Raw genomic sequence first — 18888 nt, forward strand, 5'->3', positions numbered from 1 at the left:
GAATTAACTTGTGTGCTTTCAGATGCTTGATTTCGATACCTCATTCTAAATTAATTTGAGGTCTCGAAATCAAATTCGTGGAAAATTACTTCTTTCTCGAAAACTACGTCACTTCAGAGGGAGCCGTTTCTCACAATGTTTTATACTATCAACCTCTCCCCATTACTCGATACCAAGAAAGGTTTTATGATAATATTTATTGTGAGTAATTACCAAGTATCCACTACCTTTAAAACAAAATTAATTCGGAAAAGCTTTTTTAAAAGGTGAACCAGTAAAATGTGATACCGAAAATTAAAACGACCGACATTTTAGAGCTAACAAATAACACCTTTTAATAATAATTATCTCCTTACATCATTAATACACTGAAATGATCAGAATGAGTCACATTCATAATTATAGTATTTATTTCAGTATTACTTAAATTTCACATAATAAGCAGAGCTGTACTCTCCACTATACCTCGGACAAACAGTATACAATTTATAATCAGACATTCATCTTAGATCATTTTCTTTAAAAATTATCTCAAAATCACTTTTAATCACTTATGCACAGTTAAGGTTTTATTTTAGTTAAATGAATGCACACTAAAAATCAATAAAAATTCTCTTCTCTTGACAAAAACAATTTGACACCTCCATCATTTTCAACTAAGTAAAATAACGTTGTTTTGAGAGCAAAGTTGCATGCCTAGAGTATTTTTCGATGATCCTAATACTGGGCCATTAATTGTTTTCCATCTTTCAATTATTTATTCTACGACAAAGAAACCTACTCAAAATAGAATTTAATGGAACTCGTTGTTTTTTATAATACTACTGTAACAACCAACATCTTGAACTCTCGCCTTACCAAGCGAACACAATGGTGACGATTTCTTTTTAACTACACCAGATCACGTCACAAACAGTGAAAACCACGAATTATTTGACACGTAAAGAAATATAGTACAGGACTTATTAATGTTTAGAAAAGTATACGAAAATCGGTCACGCATATTTATAACGGGTGTTATTAATATTATTGAATATTTATTTGTCGGAGTGTGGGCGAGAGGAGTAACAGGGAAGTAGTTAATTTAAAAAAAAAATGCAGCATCAGATCAAAGTAAATGGGACTAAAACTTAATACATTTCAGTTTACTTTATAAAAAATATTAAATGATACATAACGCACCTTGTTCAAAAGGCAACAAAATGCACAACAATTTAAAACCGAGCCGCTTGACTGTACAAACCATCTCTTTATACACAAGTTTTAATTGAGTTACTGCAAAAACAGGTGGGGATAATAAAAATGCCCTTACTATATAAATATAGTTTTGTTGTTAAATGCATATGTTAAGATACACCAAGTGAGAAGATTGGTCTTTGACAATTACCAATAGTGTCCACTGCCTTTAATAAGCTTAAATTTTAACAGCACGGCATATTCATCTGTTGGTAGATTTGTCTGGGTAGTCAATTTTCATTCAAGCTTTTATTATATATAAATAAAATGTCAACTTACAGTATTCATTTTTTTGCACTGATAACACTCTAAAAAGCCACGGATCGAATAAAAGAAATACCCTTGAAAGACTTAAAACTGGTGTATAGCACACGATAATTAATATTCAAAGTCACATCACTACAGCATTTAACACTACACTTGAGAATATGATCTGTTCTAACAGGTTGTTTACTCTCAATCCGTTGAAGTTAGTAACCTAGTATAAATACATTGTTTGTTTGAATCAAATAAAGTACAAGATCAGACACAAAGCGGTGATCATGACAACAACACTGCTTCTATGAAGTCTATTTACCCCCAAAACAGGGTTTGACCTTTATAGTGGATTTATGTATCTGAAACCGGCAAAATAGAAACATTTCCAATATACTCTACCAATGCTTGATTCTTGAAACCTGTAATAACGTAACCTCAGATCAGGACACAGTTTGCACTTTTCTGTCAGAGTACATTCCATGACCTCAGATCAGAACACAATTTGCACCATCTCATTCAGATTACACATTCCATAACCTCAGGTCAGGAAACAGTTAGCACTGTATCTCAGTCAAAGTGCATTCCAAGACATCAGATAGGAAACCGTTTGCACTGAATCTCAGTTAGAGTGCATTCCATGACCTCAGCCCAGGGAACAGTTTGCACTGTATCCCTGTCAAAGTGCATTCCATGACCTCAGATAAGCAAAGAGTTGCACTGCATCATAGTCAGAGTGCATTCCATGACCTCAGATCAGGAAAACAGCTTGCACTGTAAGTTCCCAATGCTGCAAAGCACCACACAACGTTCCCTCATCTAGATGCTGAACAGGCTTTGATGAGAACTTTGATGAGTCAGAGTGCATTCCATGACCTCAGATCAGGAAACAGTTTGCACTGTGTCTCCGTCGAAGTGCATTCCTTGAGATCAGGTATGTCTTGTTGATACTGAAGATATAAACATATCTACTGTTTTCAACAAATTCGACATCGTGCCCAAATTCAGGAGATGCATTGAGACCAAGAGAAGCAAGAATCTCCTTGTCAATGTCATTGTTATTTACATTGACTCTCTGTACATTAGGCAGCCTTGACAGCATACACAGAAGTGGCTTCATGTTTCCATTTTCAAGCCCACAATCTGTCAGGTCCAATGATAGAAGGGATGAAACTGGGGTGATTGTACCTTTCTGAAGGCCACAGAGGTTGTTCTTTCTCAAGATAACCCACTTAATGTTGCCCACAGCAGCAATGATATAGAACAATCCCTTCATATCATTCTTCTGTAATGAGCAATCTGTGAGAATCAAGGACTCTAAGGACAGAACCTGACTGACCTGAACAGGCATTAAGCCATGAAGGTTGTTCCCACTCAGATTAACCTTCTTGACATAGCTCAATGCTGACAGAAAACGGAAAAGAACATCAACAGTGTCTTTCGTTAAACTGCATCCACTTAGATTTAACAGCGTGACAGACATGGAAGAGCAGATGTCATCAGTTTGCAAACTACACAAGCTGTTGTTGCTAAGATTTACTGCTGTAATACTGTCAGTTTCTGAAATCATTCTAAACAACCTTGAGATGTCTTTGCTGTTCAGATTGCAGTCACCCAGATAAAGGGATAAGGCATACATGGAAATATCTCTGAGAGTTTCAATCTTGCCATTCATGTTGATTCCATGGAGATCCAGAGACTTCGTTGTGATACCATGTCGCATCATGTCCTTCACAAGTTCAACATCAGACAAAGAATGACCAATGGCACAGATGTATGATACATGTGGCAGTTTAATTGTCCTTCCCAAGGTTTTCACAAAATAATGAGCAGCCAAGAGGTCTTCACCTTGAAGCAAACCAAAAAAACGAACCCAATCTGCATCTGCAAGGTCTCTCACCATGAACTCCAACTCGGCCTCAAACAAAAGCAACATCATGATCCTACTATACGGAATATAGTTGTAAAGGAAACCAATGAAGGTGTCCAGTTCGTTATGGCTTAGCTTCTCATTTACAAGGGCAATTATTATTTCAGCAGCAGCTGAATTCAGCCCACAACAGAACCGAAGTAAATACTCCATGTTGTCCATATTACCACCCAGAATTTGTGACACATACTTCCTGAACATCTCAGGGTTTGAGGATGCCAAGTTTGCAAGGTACATTGCTGCATAATATTCCTGAAAGGTTTTATGGAGGAAGGTGACACAGTCAAATTCCTCCAACTCATGCATAGCCTTGGTGTTGGCCAGCAAGCCAACTTCACAACCCAAAGCCACAGCTCTCTCAGAGTCAAAATCTGCCCGTGTAAAATGAAGCTTGACACCATTTGGATTAAGCAATCCCTCAAGTGCTACCTTTCCAAGTTGTTTACTAAGGTCATCAAATGTTGCTGTTGTGAAGGTGTCGGAACAAGTTGCTGAGCTTTTACTAACCCTGTGCTGATAGAGGACCCTTACTGCACTGTTAAACAGCTTTGTGACCCTATCAGGTAGCTTATGGCATTCCTCCCACGTGGTACACATCAACCAGAACATCAATGGTATCTCTCCTAATGTGCGTAGGGTTTGTGACTCCTGGACTTCCTTCAGGAGCTCACTTTGGTATTTGGAATCATAGTTGGTCAGATATTTCCCAACATACTCCTGCCTGTTTTCATCATTGAAACCAGTTACCCTAACCCGAGTAAAATGTGGATACCACTTGAGAAGCTTGACAGCTGTAAACTGTCTGCTAGACACAATAACTCGGCAAGATTTGAAGGACTGGAAGGAAAGGACACCTTTGATAGTATCTAACCCATTTGCCCTGTCTAACATTTGAAACAAAACCTCATCTGCCCCATCAAACAGAATGAGGACTTCCTCTGGATGTTTCTGAATGAAAGATTTCAGATCATTTTTTGTCAAGCAGTTACAGTCTGTAAGGATCTGTGAAAATATAGCATCAATGAAGTTGAACTCCTTGCTCATGAGGTTAACATTCAAGAGAAATAAGAGACTGTACATCGCTAGGGGAGACTGTGAAAGAACGGGACGCTTTGGGGATTGAATAAGAGCCCAATCATAGGCAATCTTTTTCATAAGTGTGGATTTTCCATAACCAGTCTCAGCTGTGACTAGGATTCGTTTTGTACCAGGACCATCGGGATGTAAAATGTCTTCATAAGAACCCAATGGAATCTTCTCATGGTCAGGTTGTAAGGTGGAGTTCTCAGACTGATGTCCCTCAAGACGATTCGTTTCTCTCAGGAGTTGCAAGTTGACATGAAGTTCAGGCATCCCCATGGCTCGCTCCTTGGCCAAAGGGTACGTCGTGACTTTTATTGTTTCGATGTAATGGTTGGCTATTTCTTTACTGCAGGTCAATACATCAACAGAAGACCCAGCCACATCTGAAATCAGTCGAAGATTTAATGAAATTGTGAACCTTAGAAATTAGTGTTTTTTCTTTGTTAGACAATCACAGGAATTCACAAGAAAGTTTGCCATTGATTTTTGTCAATCAATTGGATCTCATCTGGTTTTTTTAAACCAGGATCCTGGTTTAGGTCATTTGTAGCAAGCGGGGTTCCAGGTGGAATTCCTGGCGGAATAGATCACAACCAGGATCCCGGTGGAACTTTTTACTTACATTTTTGTAAGTGGGTCCCTCTGCGAATCCCTGGAGATTTTTCTTTAGGGAAAGTCACAGTCAATTCAGACAGCAGGTTTAAGTGAAACTGAGATATGTTCAAAGGCTTTACGAAAAAAAAAATCCATATGAGTGCGTAAGAGGTCAACTAAGGGTTATTCTATTTCACGAGGCAACAGAATGCAGTACCGAAATGCACTCAAAATCTGTTTGAAGAAAGATCCTTTTAATTTGAAATGTTTCCACAATTGTACAAGAAATAGGCACGAAACTCTCGTCCACCCATGTCCCAGCGTTATGTATGACAAATTAGTAGTTTGGACGACATGTGACAAGTGCTCCACCACTCAAATAAAAAAAAAAAGGATTTGAGTGCAGTATATAAATGCATTATAAGTGAACAGTACCTGAAAGTCTAGCTGCCATGTCAGCACGCTCTATCTCAACCAATGCTGCCCTCAATGACTCCCTTGCTTCAGTGTCGTTGGTTTGCTTTCTTCTCCAAGCAATGAACATCTGAAAGGCTTGTTCTTCCAGGTTGTCTCTGTTGTTATACACGAATGTCTCAATCTCTGCAGCACTAAAACTCAACGTGGTCCCAAGTCGACGCCAATCTTTCCCGATGTTTCTAGACAAGTCCCGAAACAGGATTTCATCAAGGCAACGTTTTTCTGCGAAAGAATACCATGTAACATGATCAACTAGAATATAGTTGTACCAATGAAAATGAAACATTCCAGACCTTCATAACTTTGTTGAACAACCGACTGTTGTACAACATTGAGGACTATGAGGAAACTGCAGTGCATGCTACAGGACCACTTTGGGAGCACATGGGTTGATTTTCAAACAAGCTCTCTACCAACTTATCCCTATGTTGGCAGTCTCCCTATTTTGTCTTTCTGATGTATAGCTTCTGACTGGCACCCCTGAACAAAAGTATGACAAAATTTTGAAGACCACCAACATCGGGGCAGATAGCTCAGTCAGTAGAGCGCCGGCACGTTAATTCAGAGGTTATGGTTAAAATCAAAATGTTTTTTGTTCAACCCCCAAAAAGTTTTACATTACATTAACTGAACAAATTTTAGTTGAAAACAAAATTCACATCAGCTGTTGATCACTTTATGGGGTTTTTTTTGAGAAAAAAATTCTTCCAAAAAACACTATAATCCTCACTGATACAATTTCCTTCAATTTGACTGTTACTTACGAGTTCAGCTTGACTGTTACTTACCAGGAGACTCATTCGATGAGACAGCATCGTTCTTCTGTGGCCCTGATGACATGATGACCAACACTTAGGACTACAGGGTAATGAGCGAACAATGGTGACTTTTTACCGATGAAAAAATGTTCACGATGAAGATCCGTATTACCTGTATAACACAGCAAATGAAATGAACTAGTTGTTTTCAACAACAAAAGAGTGTACACTGAAGTAAGATTACTCTGAAAAATCAATGTTTTGTCCGCATTTTAATAAAAGTGGAGAATTGAGCTATGTATAAACGTGTTTGGGCAGTTCTGTGAAGAGTGAACCTTAACCATCAAAACGTAAACCTATTTGTTCATGTTATTGGTTTCTCCATGTGCCAAAATGAATGAATTTATAAATTTGTGAAAAAGAAATAATGTGGTTCGAGTCTGAAAACATAAAATAACTTTTTCCCAAAATGTTTTTAAATGTATTTTTTTTCTGTGCCATTTTCTTTCTCGGTGGTTTTGTTTTACAAAAGTATTTTGATTATTCAACTGGTTCAATATCTAATTTATTTGATAACTTTTATACTGTGGTTTTTGTCTGGCTTTACATTAAATGAAAGTTGCATTGTAGGTATATTTACAACATCCAACAGCAGATGAGCACCGAGTGAGGCTATTATAGAGTAAGGGAAGCAAGATGGCTGATTGATGCATACAAAGTATTAACATCATCTATTTCAACCTCCATGATGATAGTAAAACTAGTAACCTAGCTTCACGGGAGAAAGGGTAGAGGGGAGCATAAACAAACATTTATCAATTGAATAATTCTTAGTTTTGTTTGAGTGCATTTCATTTAAAATCATGCCTCAATCGATCCCATGTTCTTTATAAAATAGTCAAATAGAATGGATCCTACATTTACAAAATCCCAAAGGAAGTGTCATCACACAAATGCCAAGGTTAACACGATGACTGCATAGAGTAGATAAGAACGGGGTAGACAATTCTACATCCATTGGTATAAGACCCAGTTAATAAACTGGGCGCTTAAAATGTTGATTCACTTACTCTACATCCACGGTTAATTCGGCCATAAAAAAAGTAGTCAAGCATCTAATTATAACCATCAGCTCTGTGGTAAGATCGAGTGAACCTCCATTGTGACTGTGAGTGCAATAATACACTTGACCATTCCCACGTAATAGCAACTTCCCTCGTCTGCTATTAATCTTACCTTGTCGTAACCCCTGTATCCTCCATGCTCCATATGGCGTGTGTAGGCCTACTCTAGTATAGTAGCTGTCTCGTAATCAGTGTCTGTTGCCGGCGGAAGAGTCCATCCTTGCCTACGTTACCTGACCTCATGAGGTACACGTACCGACTCGTTCTATCGTATCTTCTTCACCGATAGCTTAATTTCCCCAGCAAAAACGATCAATCATCGGCCCCCCTCACGATCATCTCAGTGCATTCTACCATGGAGGTATAAATTAGACTAATTTATTCCTCCATGATTCTACCATGCTCGGTCAAAGGCAGTGGTTACAGTGCTTGCTCCCTGGCTGTGCAAAATACGCAACAGCATGCATCAACACAACGCTCTTTCGGTGTGTGCGGTTCTCGTGGTGATGATGCTGTGATGTGTCACACTCGAGAAAGCCGCCCATTCATCAACCCATCATATAGGCTATACACTGCATGCAACATACCGTAGACCCAAATAGACATCAACCAATAATAACATACAAACTGTACATGTACAACGTCATTGCAACGTCATTATCATGTCATTAGGTACACAAGTGACATCATTGATTGAACCGTTGAACGAATTGTGCAATCAGGAAAACCCCTGGAACGTGTTTTTCGCATACAGTGTTGCAAAACCATGGCAAGCCATACAAAAACAAAGCAAAAAAAAAAAAAAAAAAAAGTTTACCCAATACTCTGACAGCATTGGAATTGCGTATAAGATCTAGCTATTTTTAAATGAACACTCTGCTTCGGATAGGATACTTTTATCGTGCAATTAACATGGTTGGGTTTATGTTTTAAAAGTAAAACGATGTAATGATTCAGACAAAATCCCTTGTTGCGTGGTCTTCCTTTCATTTCTAAGCGGTCCGCCATTTAGTATGAAATGGCGGGGGTGTATAGTTCACAATAGGAAAAACCCACGATTCTGGGAACATGTTAATCAAATTATCTCTGTTTGTAAACAGTTTCAAACCACGAGACAGCTCAATGCAATTACCACAATATAGTACAGCTAGGAAAGGATGAAAATCTAGTATTTCAATATAAGGCAGAGTGTACACGCGCCCGTTATAGGCGCTTATAACCCAGGTGTTTAGAAAACACCATGGGAAATGTATCCGAAATGAAAGTGTTCAAAGTGTACAAATAATCTGGCACTTCAGTATTGATGGGCCAAGCAAGAAGGCCCTAGCTTTTTTAATTTCTACCCAAATCAATCCTCAGCTGTTCCGCATAAGTTGACACAGGCTAACTTAAAATATATACTTTTTTTTAACAACCTATTTTGTATAGTTGCCAGAAGACTTTTCACTGCGTAAAAAAAAAATAGATAGAGACATTGAATCCACTTCATGTATGGCGTACGGCATTCACGAACAAAGCAGGAGGGAAACTGCTAAGTTGGATTTCAATTATGGTATTTTTTTCAATTTATTTTTAGTGTTGCATATTTCAAAAGTACACAGAATAAGTAAAGCTCCAATGGATAGAAAGTTGCAAATTGCCAAAATACAATTTATACAAAAATCGTTTAAATACAAAAATAGTATATAAATAACGGCAGTATATCGCCTTTGAAAGCAAGATTCAAATACAAATAAATAATATTAAACTCCATGTAGTAAAAATATATCAATATTAAAATAAAATAAAAAATAAAAATAAAAAGTCACGTTTAGGCCTAATACAAATACACTTCTATTTGATATAATACCTATGATGGAACAAAAACCATACAAAATCAGTTTAAAAACTGGCAAAGCTAAATTAATGACCCCAACGTTCTGAACTCAACAATTGAAAATGTTTGCAATTGAATTTTTTTCAATATATACATTTAACTGTCTGAAACAATTTATAAGAGCTGCGGAATTCCCCCCTCACCCCCCCCCCCCACAATTTGTAGATTAATGCAATTAAGAAGGAATTTTGATATTTTAAAAAAAAATAGCAACAATACTAATACTATTGAAGCCAGGTCCAAGCCAAACATGTTAGCTGCGATTCTGTTGAAACAACTACAACAGTGAGTCAAAAATGAACATACAAAATTTCTTCATGAAAAGCTCATTTTGGGGGGTTCTGGTTGAGGTCGCCAAAACGCACCCTTGCTAATTATTAAAAAGCAGGAAACGTAACAAATCTCCGTAGCACCAAATACACACGAAACAAAACCAAACATCTCGATTTGTTGTTCCTCCTTGCACGGAATTAACAAAGAAAGACAAATTTTCTGAGTGATTCCGGGGAAAAAATGAGATTCTCGTTTCTCAAAAGCACATCTTCAATGAGATTTAAAAAATAATGGTGTGAATACGTTTGGTTTGATACCCTTCGAATGTTTCAATCTATGCAGATTATATGTATAACTAACCCCTGATATTTTCATTTTAAAAGGTGGTCGGCTTTTGGAGATATCACCGAAAAACCGGAGTGAATATCATGCAGGAAGAATTATCCCTAATGCAAAATCCTAGAAGCGTTACCGTGGAAACGCCTCTTATATTAAAATGATGGTGACTTATTTTTCCCGAACCATACTAGCCTACTTATGGTACTTAAAAGTGATGTTTCTCAAGATGCATTATACTATCCAAAGCTGCTACTTCTTACCACGTAAGTTGTTATTTACATTAATTTTTCGAAGTCGAAACGAAGTCGATTGCCAAACACCAGACCTTTTATGTGTAGTTGAAATTGATATTAATCCTCAATCAGTATTACACATTAAACATTTTCTAAAAAGAACAATCGTCAACAATTATTGTTTACCCAAACTATTTTGATAAAGGTACCACAAAGGAAAATAAGCAAATATCCGGTCATCAAACCACATCTTATACAGGCACTTTTTTATTTGACACTTTAAGAAGTTTAATGGACTGTGTACATATATCTTACAATCGTTGATCAAGAATTATTATTGTTATGTAGTAAAGGGTGAATATACTATTGTGGTGCACGAGTGGAGTAGAAAGTAGAACATTTAAGAATGCAGCATATTTTGTTCATTAAAGTATGGGGATAAAAACTTAATATATCAGGAAACAGTTTGCTCTGTAAATCAGGCAGAGTGCATTCCATGACCTCAGATCAGGAGACAGTTTGCTCTGTAAATCAGGCAGAGTGCATTCCATTACCTCAGATCAGGAAACAGCCTGCACTGTATCTCTGTCAGAGTGCATTCCATGACCTCAGATCAGGAAACAGTTTGCACTGTAATCGGTCAGAGTGCATTCCATGACTTCAGATCAGGAAACAGCCTGCACTGTATCTCTGTCAGAGTGCATTCCATGACCTCAGATCAGGAGACAGTTTGCTCTGTAAATCAGGCAGAGTGCATTCCATGACCTCAGATCAGGAAACAGTTTGCACCGTATCCCGGTAAGAGGGAGTTCAATGACCTCAGATCAGGAGACAGTTTGCACTGTATCTCCGTCGAAGTGCGTTCCTTGAGATCATGTATGTCATGTTGCTACTGAAGATATAAACATATCTACTGTTTTCAACAAATTCGACATCGTGCCCAAATTCAGGAGATGCATTGAGACCAAGAGAAGCAAGAATCTCCTTGTCAATGTCATTGTTATTTACATTGACTCTCTGTACATTAGGCAGGTTTGACAGCATACACAGAAGTGGCTTCATGTTTCTGTTTTCAAGCCCACAATTTCTCAGGTCCAAGGAGAGAAGAGATGAAACTGGGGCGATTGTAGCTTTCTGAAGACCGCAGAGGTTGTTCTTACTCAGGCTAACCCATTGGATGTTACCAACAGCAGCCATGATGTAGAACAAACCCCTCATATCATTCTTCTGTAATGAGCAATCTATGAGAATCAAGGACTCCAGAGACTGGACCTGACTGACATGAACTGGTGTTAAGCCATGGAGATTATTCCTACTAAGAATAACCTTCTTGACATTGCTCAATGCTGACAGAAAACGGAAAAGAACATCAACAGTGTCTTTCGTTAGACTGCATCCACTTAGATTTAACAGCGTGACAGACATGGAAGAGCAGATGTCATCAGTTTGCAAACTTTCCAAGCTGTTGTTACTAAGATCTACTGCTGTAATACTGTCAGTTTCTGAAATCATTCTAAACAACCTTGAGATGTCTTTGCTGTTGAGATTGCAGTCAGCCACAAAAAGAGATAATGCATGCATGGAAATATCTCTGAGAGTATCAATCTTGCCATTCATGTTGACTCCATTGAGATCTAGTGACTTCGTTGTGATGCCATGTCGCATTATGTCCTTCACAAGTTCAACATCAGACAAAGAATGACCAATGGCACAAATGTATGATACATGTGGCAGTTTAATTGTCCTGTCCAATGTCGTCACAAAATAATGAACAGCCAAGAGGTCTTCACCTTGAAGCAAACCAGAAAAACGAACCCAATCTGCATCTGCAAAGTCTCTCACCATGAACTCCAACTCGGCCTCGAACAGAAGCAACAACAATATCTTTCTATACGGAATATAGTTGAGAAGGAAACTCATGAAGGTGTCCAGCTCGTTGTGGCTTAGCTTCTCACCTACAAGGGCAATGATTATTTCAGCAGCAACTGAATTCAGCCCACAACAGAACCGAAGTAAATACTCCATGGTGTCCATGTTACCACCCAGAATTTGTGACACATACTTCCTGAACATCTCAGGGTTAGAGAATGCCAAATTTGCAAGGTACATTGCTGCATAATATTCCTGAAATGTCTTATGGAGGAAGGTGACATAGTCAAATTCCTCCAACTCATGCATAGCCTTGGTGTTGGCCAGCAAGCCAACTTCACATCCCAAAGCCACAACCCTCTCAGAGTCAAACTCTGCCTGTGTAAAATGGAGCTTGACACCATTTGGATTAAGCAATCCCTCAAGTGCTACCTTTCCAAGTTGTTTACTAAGGTCATCAAATGTTGCTGTTGTGAAGGTGTCGGAACAAGTTGCTGAGCTTTTACTAACCCTGTGCTGATAGAGGACCCTTACTGCACTGTTAAACAGCTTTGTGACCCTATCAGGTAGCTTATGGCATTCCTCCCACGTGGTACACATCAACCAGAACATCAATGGTATCTCTCCTAATGTGCGTAGGGTTTGCGACTCCTGAACTTCCTTCAGGAGCTCACTTTGGTATTTGGAATCATAGTTGGTCAGGTATTTCCCAACATACTCTTGCCTGTTTTCATCATTGAAACCAGTTACCCTAACCCGAGTAAAATGTGGATACCACTTGAGAAGCTTGAGAGCTGTAAACTGTCTGCTAGACACAATAACTCGGCAGGATTTGAAGGACTGGAAAGAAAGGACACCTTTGATAGTATCTAACCCATTTGCCCTGTCTAACATCTGAAACAAAACCTCATCTGCTCCATCAAATAGAATAAGGACTTCCTCTGGATGTTTCTGAATGAAAGATTTCAGACCTTTTTTCGTCAAGTAGTTACAGTCCGTAAGGATCTGAGAAAATATAGCATCAATGAAGTTGAAATCCTTACTCATGAGGTTAACATTCAAGAGAAATAAGAGCCTGTATATCGCCAGGGGAGACTGTGAAAGAAGGTGACGCTTTGGGGATTGAATAAGAGCCCAATCATAGGCAATCTTTTTCAAAAGTGTGGATTTTCCATAACCAGTCTCAGCTGTGACTAGGATTCGTTTTGTACCAGGACCATCGGGATGTAAAATGTCTTCATAAGAACCCAATGGAATCTTTTCTTGGTCAGGTTGCAAGTTGGAGTTTTGAGAATGATGTCTCTCAAGTCGATTCGTTTCTCTCACGAGTTGCAAGTTGACATGAAGTTCAGCCATCCCCATGGCTCGATCCCTGGCCAAAGGGTACGTCGTGACTTTCATTGTTTCGATGTAATGGTTAGCTAGTTCTTCACTGCAGGTCAATACATCAACATAAGACCCAGCCCCATCTGAAATCAGTTGAAGATTTAATGAAGTTGTTAACCTTAGCAATTAGTTTTTTCTCTGATAGACAACTCACTACTAGAGGAATTCATAAGACAGTTTGCCAAGTGGTTTTTGCCAATCAAATGGATCTCATCGTTTTTTACCAGGATCCTGGATTAGGTCATCAGGGATTCCCGGTGGGATAATTCACATCAGGCATCCCAGTGGGTCCCGCCACGAATCCCAGTAGATTTTTCTATAGGGAATGTCAATGTTATATAAATTGAATATAGTGAAATCAGACAGCAGGTTTAAACGAAACTGAGATATGTTTAAACACTTTACGAAAATAATATGCATATGAGTGCATTGTCATAGAATATGACAAGAGGTAAAACTAAGGATTATTCCATTTGACGAGGCGAAGCCAAGTGAAATTGAAAAGGCCAGATTTCACTGTGTAATTCGTGTCTAAGACAGTGCAGGAACGAAATGCGTTCAATATATTACAGGAAAGATTCTTGTCATTTGAAATGTTTCCACATTATGCAAAAAAATAGACACGGAACTCTCGTCCATGCGGTTGCAGCTTTATTTTTGAAAAAATAGTATGGCAGACATGTGGCAAGTGCTCCACCTCTCAAATGAAAAAAGAATGTCAGTGCAGAAATGAAATTTTAGCCAACAGAACCTGATAATCTAGCTGCCATGTCAGCACGCTCTATCTCAACCAATGCTGCCCTCAATGACCCCGTTGCTTCAGTGTCGTTGGTTTGCTTTCTTCTCCAAGCAATGAACATCTGAAAGGCTTGTTCTTCCAGGTTGTCTCTGTTGTTATACACGAATGCCTCAATCTCTGCAGCACTAAAACTCAAAGTGGTCCCAAGTCGATGCCAATCTTTCCCGATGTTTCTAGACAAGTCCCGAAACAGAGTTTCATCGAGGCAATGTTTTTCTGCGAAAGAATACCATGTAACATGATTAACTAGAAGATAGTTAGACCAATGAAAATGAAACATTCCAGACCTTCATAACTTTGTAGTGCAATTGAGGACTATGAGAGTCTTGTCACACGAGGCAACTCTTACAGCCAACTTGGAGGTAACTTCAGTGCATGCTACAGGACCACTTTGGAAGCACATGAGTCGATTTTCAAACAATTTTTGTATGATCAAAAAGAACATTATCTGACATTCATAAATACCTCAGACAGTTTCGCTATAGTCCTATTGGTGGAGAGCGCGTCACGTGGGTGTGTGTAGGCCTATAAACCTTTGTTTATGACCAGTAAAAAGTGTTGAAACATGGGCGTGACACGCGAGTTTGCACCTGCGCTTATAAGACAGTTTCTTCATTCCCATTGGTCGAGAGCAAAGGCCGAGACAGTTGTGCCACATCACGCGATACGCGCGACGCGCAAAGCATTCCCTTATAAGGAGTTGTTTACCCGAGGGCCTTGACTGGGTCTTACCATTTCATAGCTGGAGGGGTGTTGTGTTGAAAGAAATCATTGACAAATTTTAATTTTTGCTTTTATTTTACTTTTTGGCCATAAGTAAGTATTGATGTTTTTGACCGAAAAGGTATTTATGAATGGGAATCAAAGTGTGTTGAATCGGTTTTCAACTAGTGGTTCAAACCCGCCGAGGCCTGGTCCTTAATAATTTTACCTTGACTTCGTCTCGGTAAAATTATCAAGACCCAGGCCTCGTTGGGATTAAACCACTAGTAGGAGGCAAGTCTGATGAGAATCCAGCATACCGTGGCCGTTTGTCAGAGGCCGAGTTACCGCGATTCATTTGAAGACACGACCGTATTTTTTTCGAAAAAGAAATACAAAAATCCGAGTGTATTTTATGAGAACATTTCTTTGCTTTCACTTGTTATGTAAGTTTTTCATTGGGCCAACGATTTTTTTTACAAGTTTTCCCAAAAGTTATCAGAAGTTAATCCTGTGCGAGAGCATGGACATATTTGGAAATCCCTGCACCACCGTGGTTAAAATTTTAAACAATTTTGATCGTTGCATACATCATACAAGTCATACGCCAGTATGAAAACATTGACTGCTATGAGGGGCACAGTTAAAATTCTAGGCCCTCGGTGATGTCAAAACCCATGGCTTTGCCCTCGCCATGGGTTTTGGCATCACCAAGGGCCTAGAATTTTAACTGTTCCCTGATTATTAAGCAGTCAATATTTCTTTTATATACCGAATAAAGATTCTTCTAATCAACAACACTCTGACTATACGGTGAAAGGTCGTCTGCGAAGAAAGGTCGAACCGTGACACGGAACGCTAGTCGTACATTATACATATCATAGTTGCGTTATTTTCATAACGGGCATAGTCAATTGACTATGCCCCGGTAGAAAAGGGGGGCTATTTCCATGACTCCATTTGTAACCAATCAGATTAGAGGATCTATACATGAGGTGTAAAAAGCTCTCTACCAACTTAGCCCTATGTTGGCAGTCTCCCTATTTTGTCTTTATCTTACTGATGTATAGCTTCTGACTGGCACCCCTGAACAAAAGTATTGACAAAAAGACCACCAACATCGGGCCAGATAGCTGTCAGTAGAGCGCCGGCACGTTAATCCAGAGGTCGTTGGTTCAAATCCAAGACAAATGTTTTTTGTTAAACTCCCCCAAAACCGTTACTTACATTAACTGAACAAACTTTACTTGAAAATACCATTCACATAAGCTGTTGAGTATTTTATGTTTTTTTTTTTTTTTTTTTAAACTATTTCTTCCAAAAAACACTATAAATCTCACTGATACAATTTCCTTCAGCTTGACTGTTACTTACCAGGAGACTCATTTGATGAGACAGCATCGTTCTTCTGTGGCCCTGATGACATGATGACCAACACTTAGGACAGTACAGGGTATTCAACAATGAGTGAACATGGCGACTCTATAACTCTTTACTGATGAAATTGTTACAAAGATCTCTAGTACCTGTTTATCGAAAGGCAGTGTTGTTTACAATTAAAAAGAAGTTAAGGTATCGTATGAATAAAAACTAGTAAATATTGACAAGTACAGCAACAAGGAAAAGCATCAACTTCTAAGTAGAAGCATTTTCTAAATTCCGTATGAATTAACATATTCTTTTACTGCAAAGTATTCACTTAATGCTTTGGAGTAAATAGTTGTGATATCAAGCTGTCGTGGCTGAATGGCTCTTAACAAAAGAAACTCCACTCACGTCTTGTAGCACACCACGAACCCACGAACCCATAGCAAGCAGCATTTGATTTAACAAAAACATAGACAAATGTACAAGTCAGCTATGAGATGTTGATTCTGACAACAGTTTGAGATAAAGGTGATTTATCCACAGAAACGTCAGTCTTTTATTGACCAAAGCACAATTTTAATTACCAAAAGTTAGAGTGGAGAAGGAGAGTGTTGAATGAGAGCTGAATACGAGCATCAAATTTAGCTTTTTAATTTTAACTTAAAAGTTAAAATAATACAATGCTCAACATTCCATTGTTTCAAAAATCGATACACTGCTGATGAGAAGAAAAAAATCATATGCTTTTTAATATCTAAAACAGCTTGCTTTATTGAAACAAAAACCTCAACGGTTTTATTTTAACCTCAACATAAATATAAACGAATTCATGTATTGTTTCTCTCATGAAACATTGTGCACGAGTCTATTCGAAATTTCAGTGATATCTCTCATTGGGACATAAACCTTTATCCTAAAGGAACTTTGCTAAACACTGTAATTTCTTTAGAGGTGCCTTTACTTCTGTGTTCAAGGTTGCTCTCGATCCTGGGCTGCTTTGAAGAATTACCATTATTTAATTGAATTTTGTACCATTTTCTCCGTTTTATTCATATGGAAAAGTTATAAAAAGAAAATAATTTACTTTCATGTAAAAGTAGATTTTGAGCATTTTAGTAAATACTTTCCAGTAAAAGCTTTTACTTCCTTTTATTTATATGGATGGTAGTAAACACTTTACTTTAAATTTTACTAAAGTAAAAGAAAAAATTAACTTTTACTCATACGACCCAGCCATAGTTCTAAATATACTTGTTATATCCCAATTTTGATAAAAGTGAAGGATTTGATATGTATGGGCCTAGCTAGCACTCACTGCACTGTTGTAACGTAGATTCCAAGGGCTGCGTTTGATGCACAGTACCGACTTGTCCTATCGATATCTTCTTCAACGACATACTTATTTCCCCAGCAAAAACTATCAATCATTGGTCGGTCCCTCATCTCGGTGCATTTCTACATTCATGCTCGTAGTCATAAGGCAGTGGTTACAGGAGTTCCCTCGCCCTGCAAAATACGCAACAGCATGCTTCCACTTCATAAATCCTATCTGATGAACGGTGGTCGTCCTCCACTTCCCTGTGCGATTCATGAGGTGATGTGTCACACACGAGAGAAAGCCGTCCACAACCCATCATAACAGCTCCACACTGCATGTAGACCCCAAAAGGGCTAGACATCCAAAAATAGCATACTGTATTTTATGTACAATACAAAAACTACATGTATTGAAAACATTGATTGTGAACCGTAACGTTGTGCCATAATAGGAAAGCTCATGAATTGTGTTTTGCCAAGGTTGCAAAACCATGGAAAAGCTATATAGAGCAGGAACCCAGGGAGGTCAGCCTAGCTGGAAAGTTAACCAATTATCATGTATATGGCGATGGTGCGTGTACATGCCTTAGTAAGGAAATGGACGTCTGGCAAGCACACTCTGGTGGGTGCGGTCATGGGGGCCTTGGGAAAGGGCCCAAAAATTGAGCTAGCTTAGCTGGAAATTTAACCGATGAAACCTCTTGGAACATGTTTAGCATAGTCCCAGGTATCGTGAATGGCCACTGCCAGACATTTTGGGTGGGGGGCGGGGCCAGCCAGACGTACATAACCAGTATCCAAAAATTTAGCTAGCTTAGCTGGAAAGTTAACCCGATGAAACCTCTTGGAAAATGTTCAGCAGAGTCCCAGGTACCATGAATGACCACTGCCAGACATTTTCAGTGGTAGGTTGGGCCAGCCAGACACGCCCAAATGGCCCCACCCCAAAAATTAAGCTAGATCAGCTGAAGAGTTAACCTGATGAAACCTATTGGAAAATGTTCAGCAGAGTCCCAGGTACCATGAATGAACACTGCCAGACATTTTCAGTGGTGGGTTGGGCCAGCCAGACTCGCCTGAATTATGAATACATATAATCTATAATGAACAAAATAAACCAAATTAACAAAAGAAAACATCAATAAAATAAAATAGTAGCATTATAAAAGTAATTATTGACCTTGACGGAAGTCTGTGAATCTTCACCATGTTTTTTTTTTTTTTTTCCTGTGGATTTGTAACGGGCTTTGACTGATGTCAGCTCAGTCA

At 38.6% G+C, this 18888-nt stretch overlaps 1 protein-coding gene across 5 annotated transcripts; it reads right to left on the reverse strand.

The window, feature by feature from the left end:
* Positions 1–820: 820 nt before the first annotated feature.
* Positions 821–17920, reverse strand: LOC117300422 (nucleotide-binding oligomerization domain-containing protein 2-like). 5 transcript variants are annotated; one of them, XM_033784214.1, is made up of 5 exons: positions 17618–17920; positions 16309–16460; positions 14185–14448; positions 2242–4887; positions 821–2189 (listed from the first exon to the last, which is right to left on the reverse strand). In XM_033784214.1, exons 2-4 carry the CDS (start codon positions 16358–16360, stop codon positions 2369–2371), a joined length of 2835 nt encoding a protein of 944 aa, XP_033640105.1. In that variant the 5' UTR covers positions 16361–16460; positions 17618–17920; the 3' UTR covers positions 821–2189; positions 2242–2368. The 5 variants fall into 5 exon arrangements, with proteins under 5 accessions (XP_033640105.1, XP_033640103.1, XP_033640104.1 ...); XM_033784212.1 differs by lacking the exons at positions 821–2189; positions 2242–4887 and adding exons at positions 9493–10890; positions 10944–13516; XM_033784213.1 differs by lacking the exons at positions 821–2189; positions 2242–4887 and adding exons at positions 9493–10679; positions 10733–13516.
* Positions 17921–18888: the final 968 nt, after the last annotated feature.

This window comes from Asterias rubens, chromosome 15, assembly GCF_902459465.1.
Source record: "Asterias rubens chromosome 15, eAstRub1.3, whole genome shotgun sequence".
Classification (NCBI taxonomy): domain Eukaryota; kingdom Metazoa; phylum Echinodermata; class Asteroidea; order Forcipulatida; family Asteriidae; genus Asterias; species Asterias rubens.

What these genes read in the sequence shown, in the direction of transcription:
- LOC117300422 (XM_033784214.1), bottom strand. Translation starts at nt 16,360, where the DNA reads ATGTCATCAGGGCCACAGAAGAACGATGCTGTCTCATCAAATGAGTCT. An exon ending in CTCATCAAATGAGTCTCCTG is followed by an intron (nt 14,449 to 16,308) that starts GTAAGTAACAGT and finishes ATTCTTTCGCAG; the next exon opens with AAAAACATTGCCTCGATGAA. An exon ending in CATGGCAGCTAGATTATCAG is followed by an intron (nt 4,888 to 14,184) that starts GTTCTGTTGGCT and finishes GACTGATTTCAG; the next exon opens with ATGTGGCTGGGTCTTCTGTT.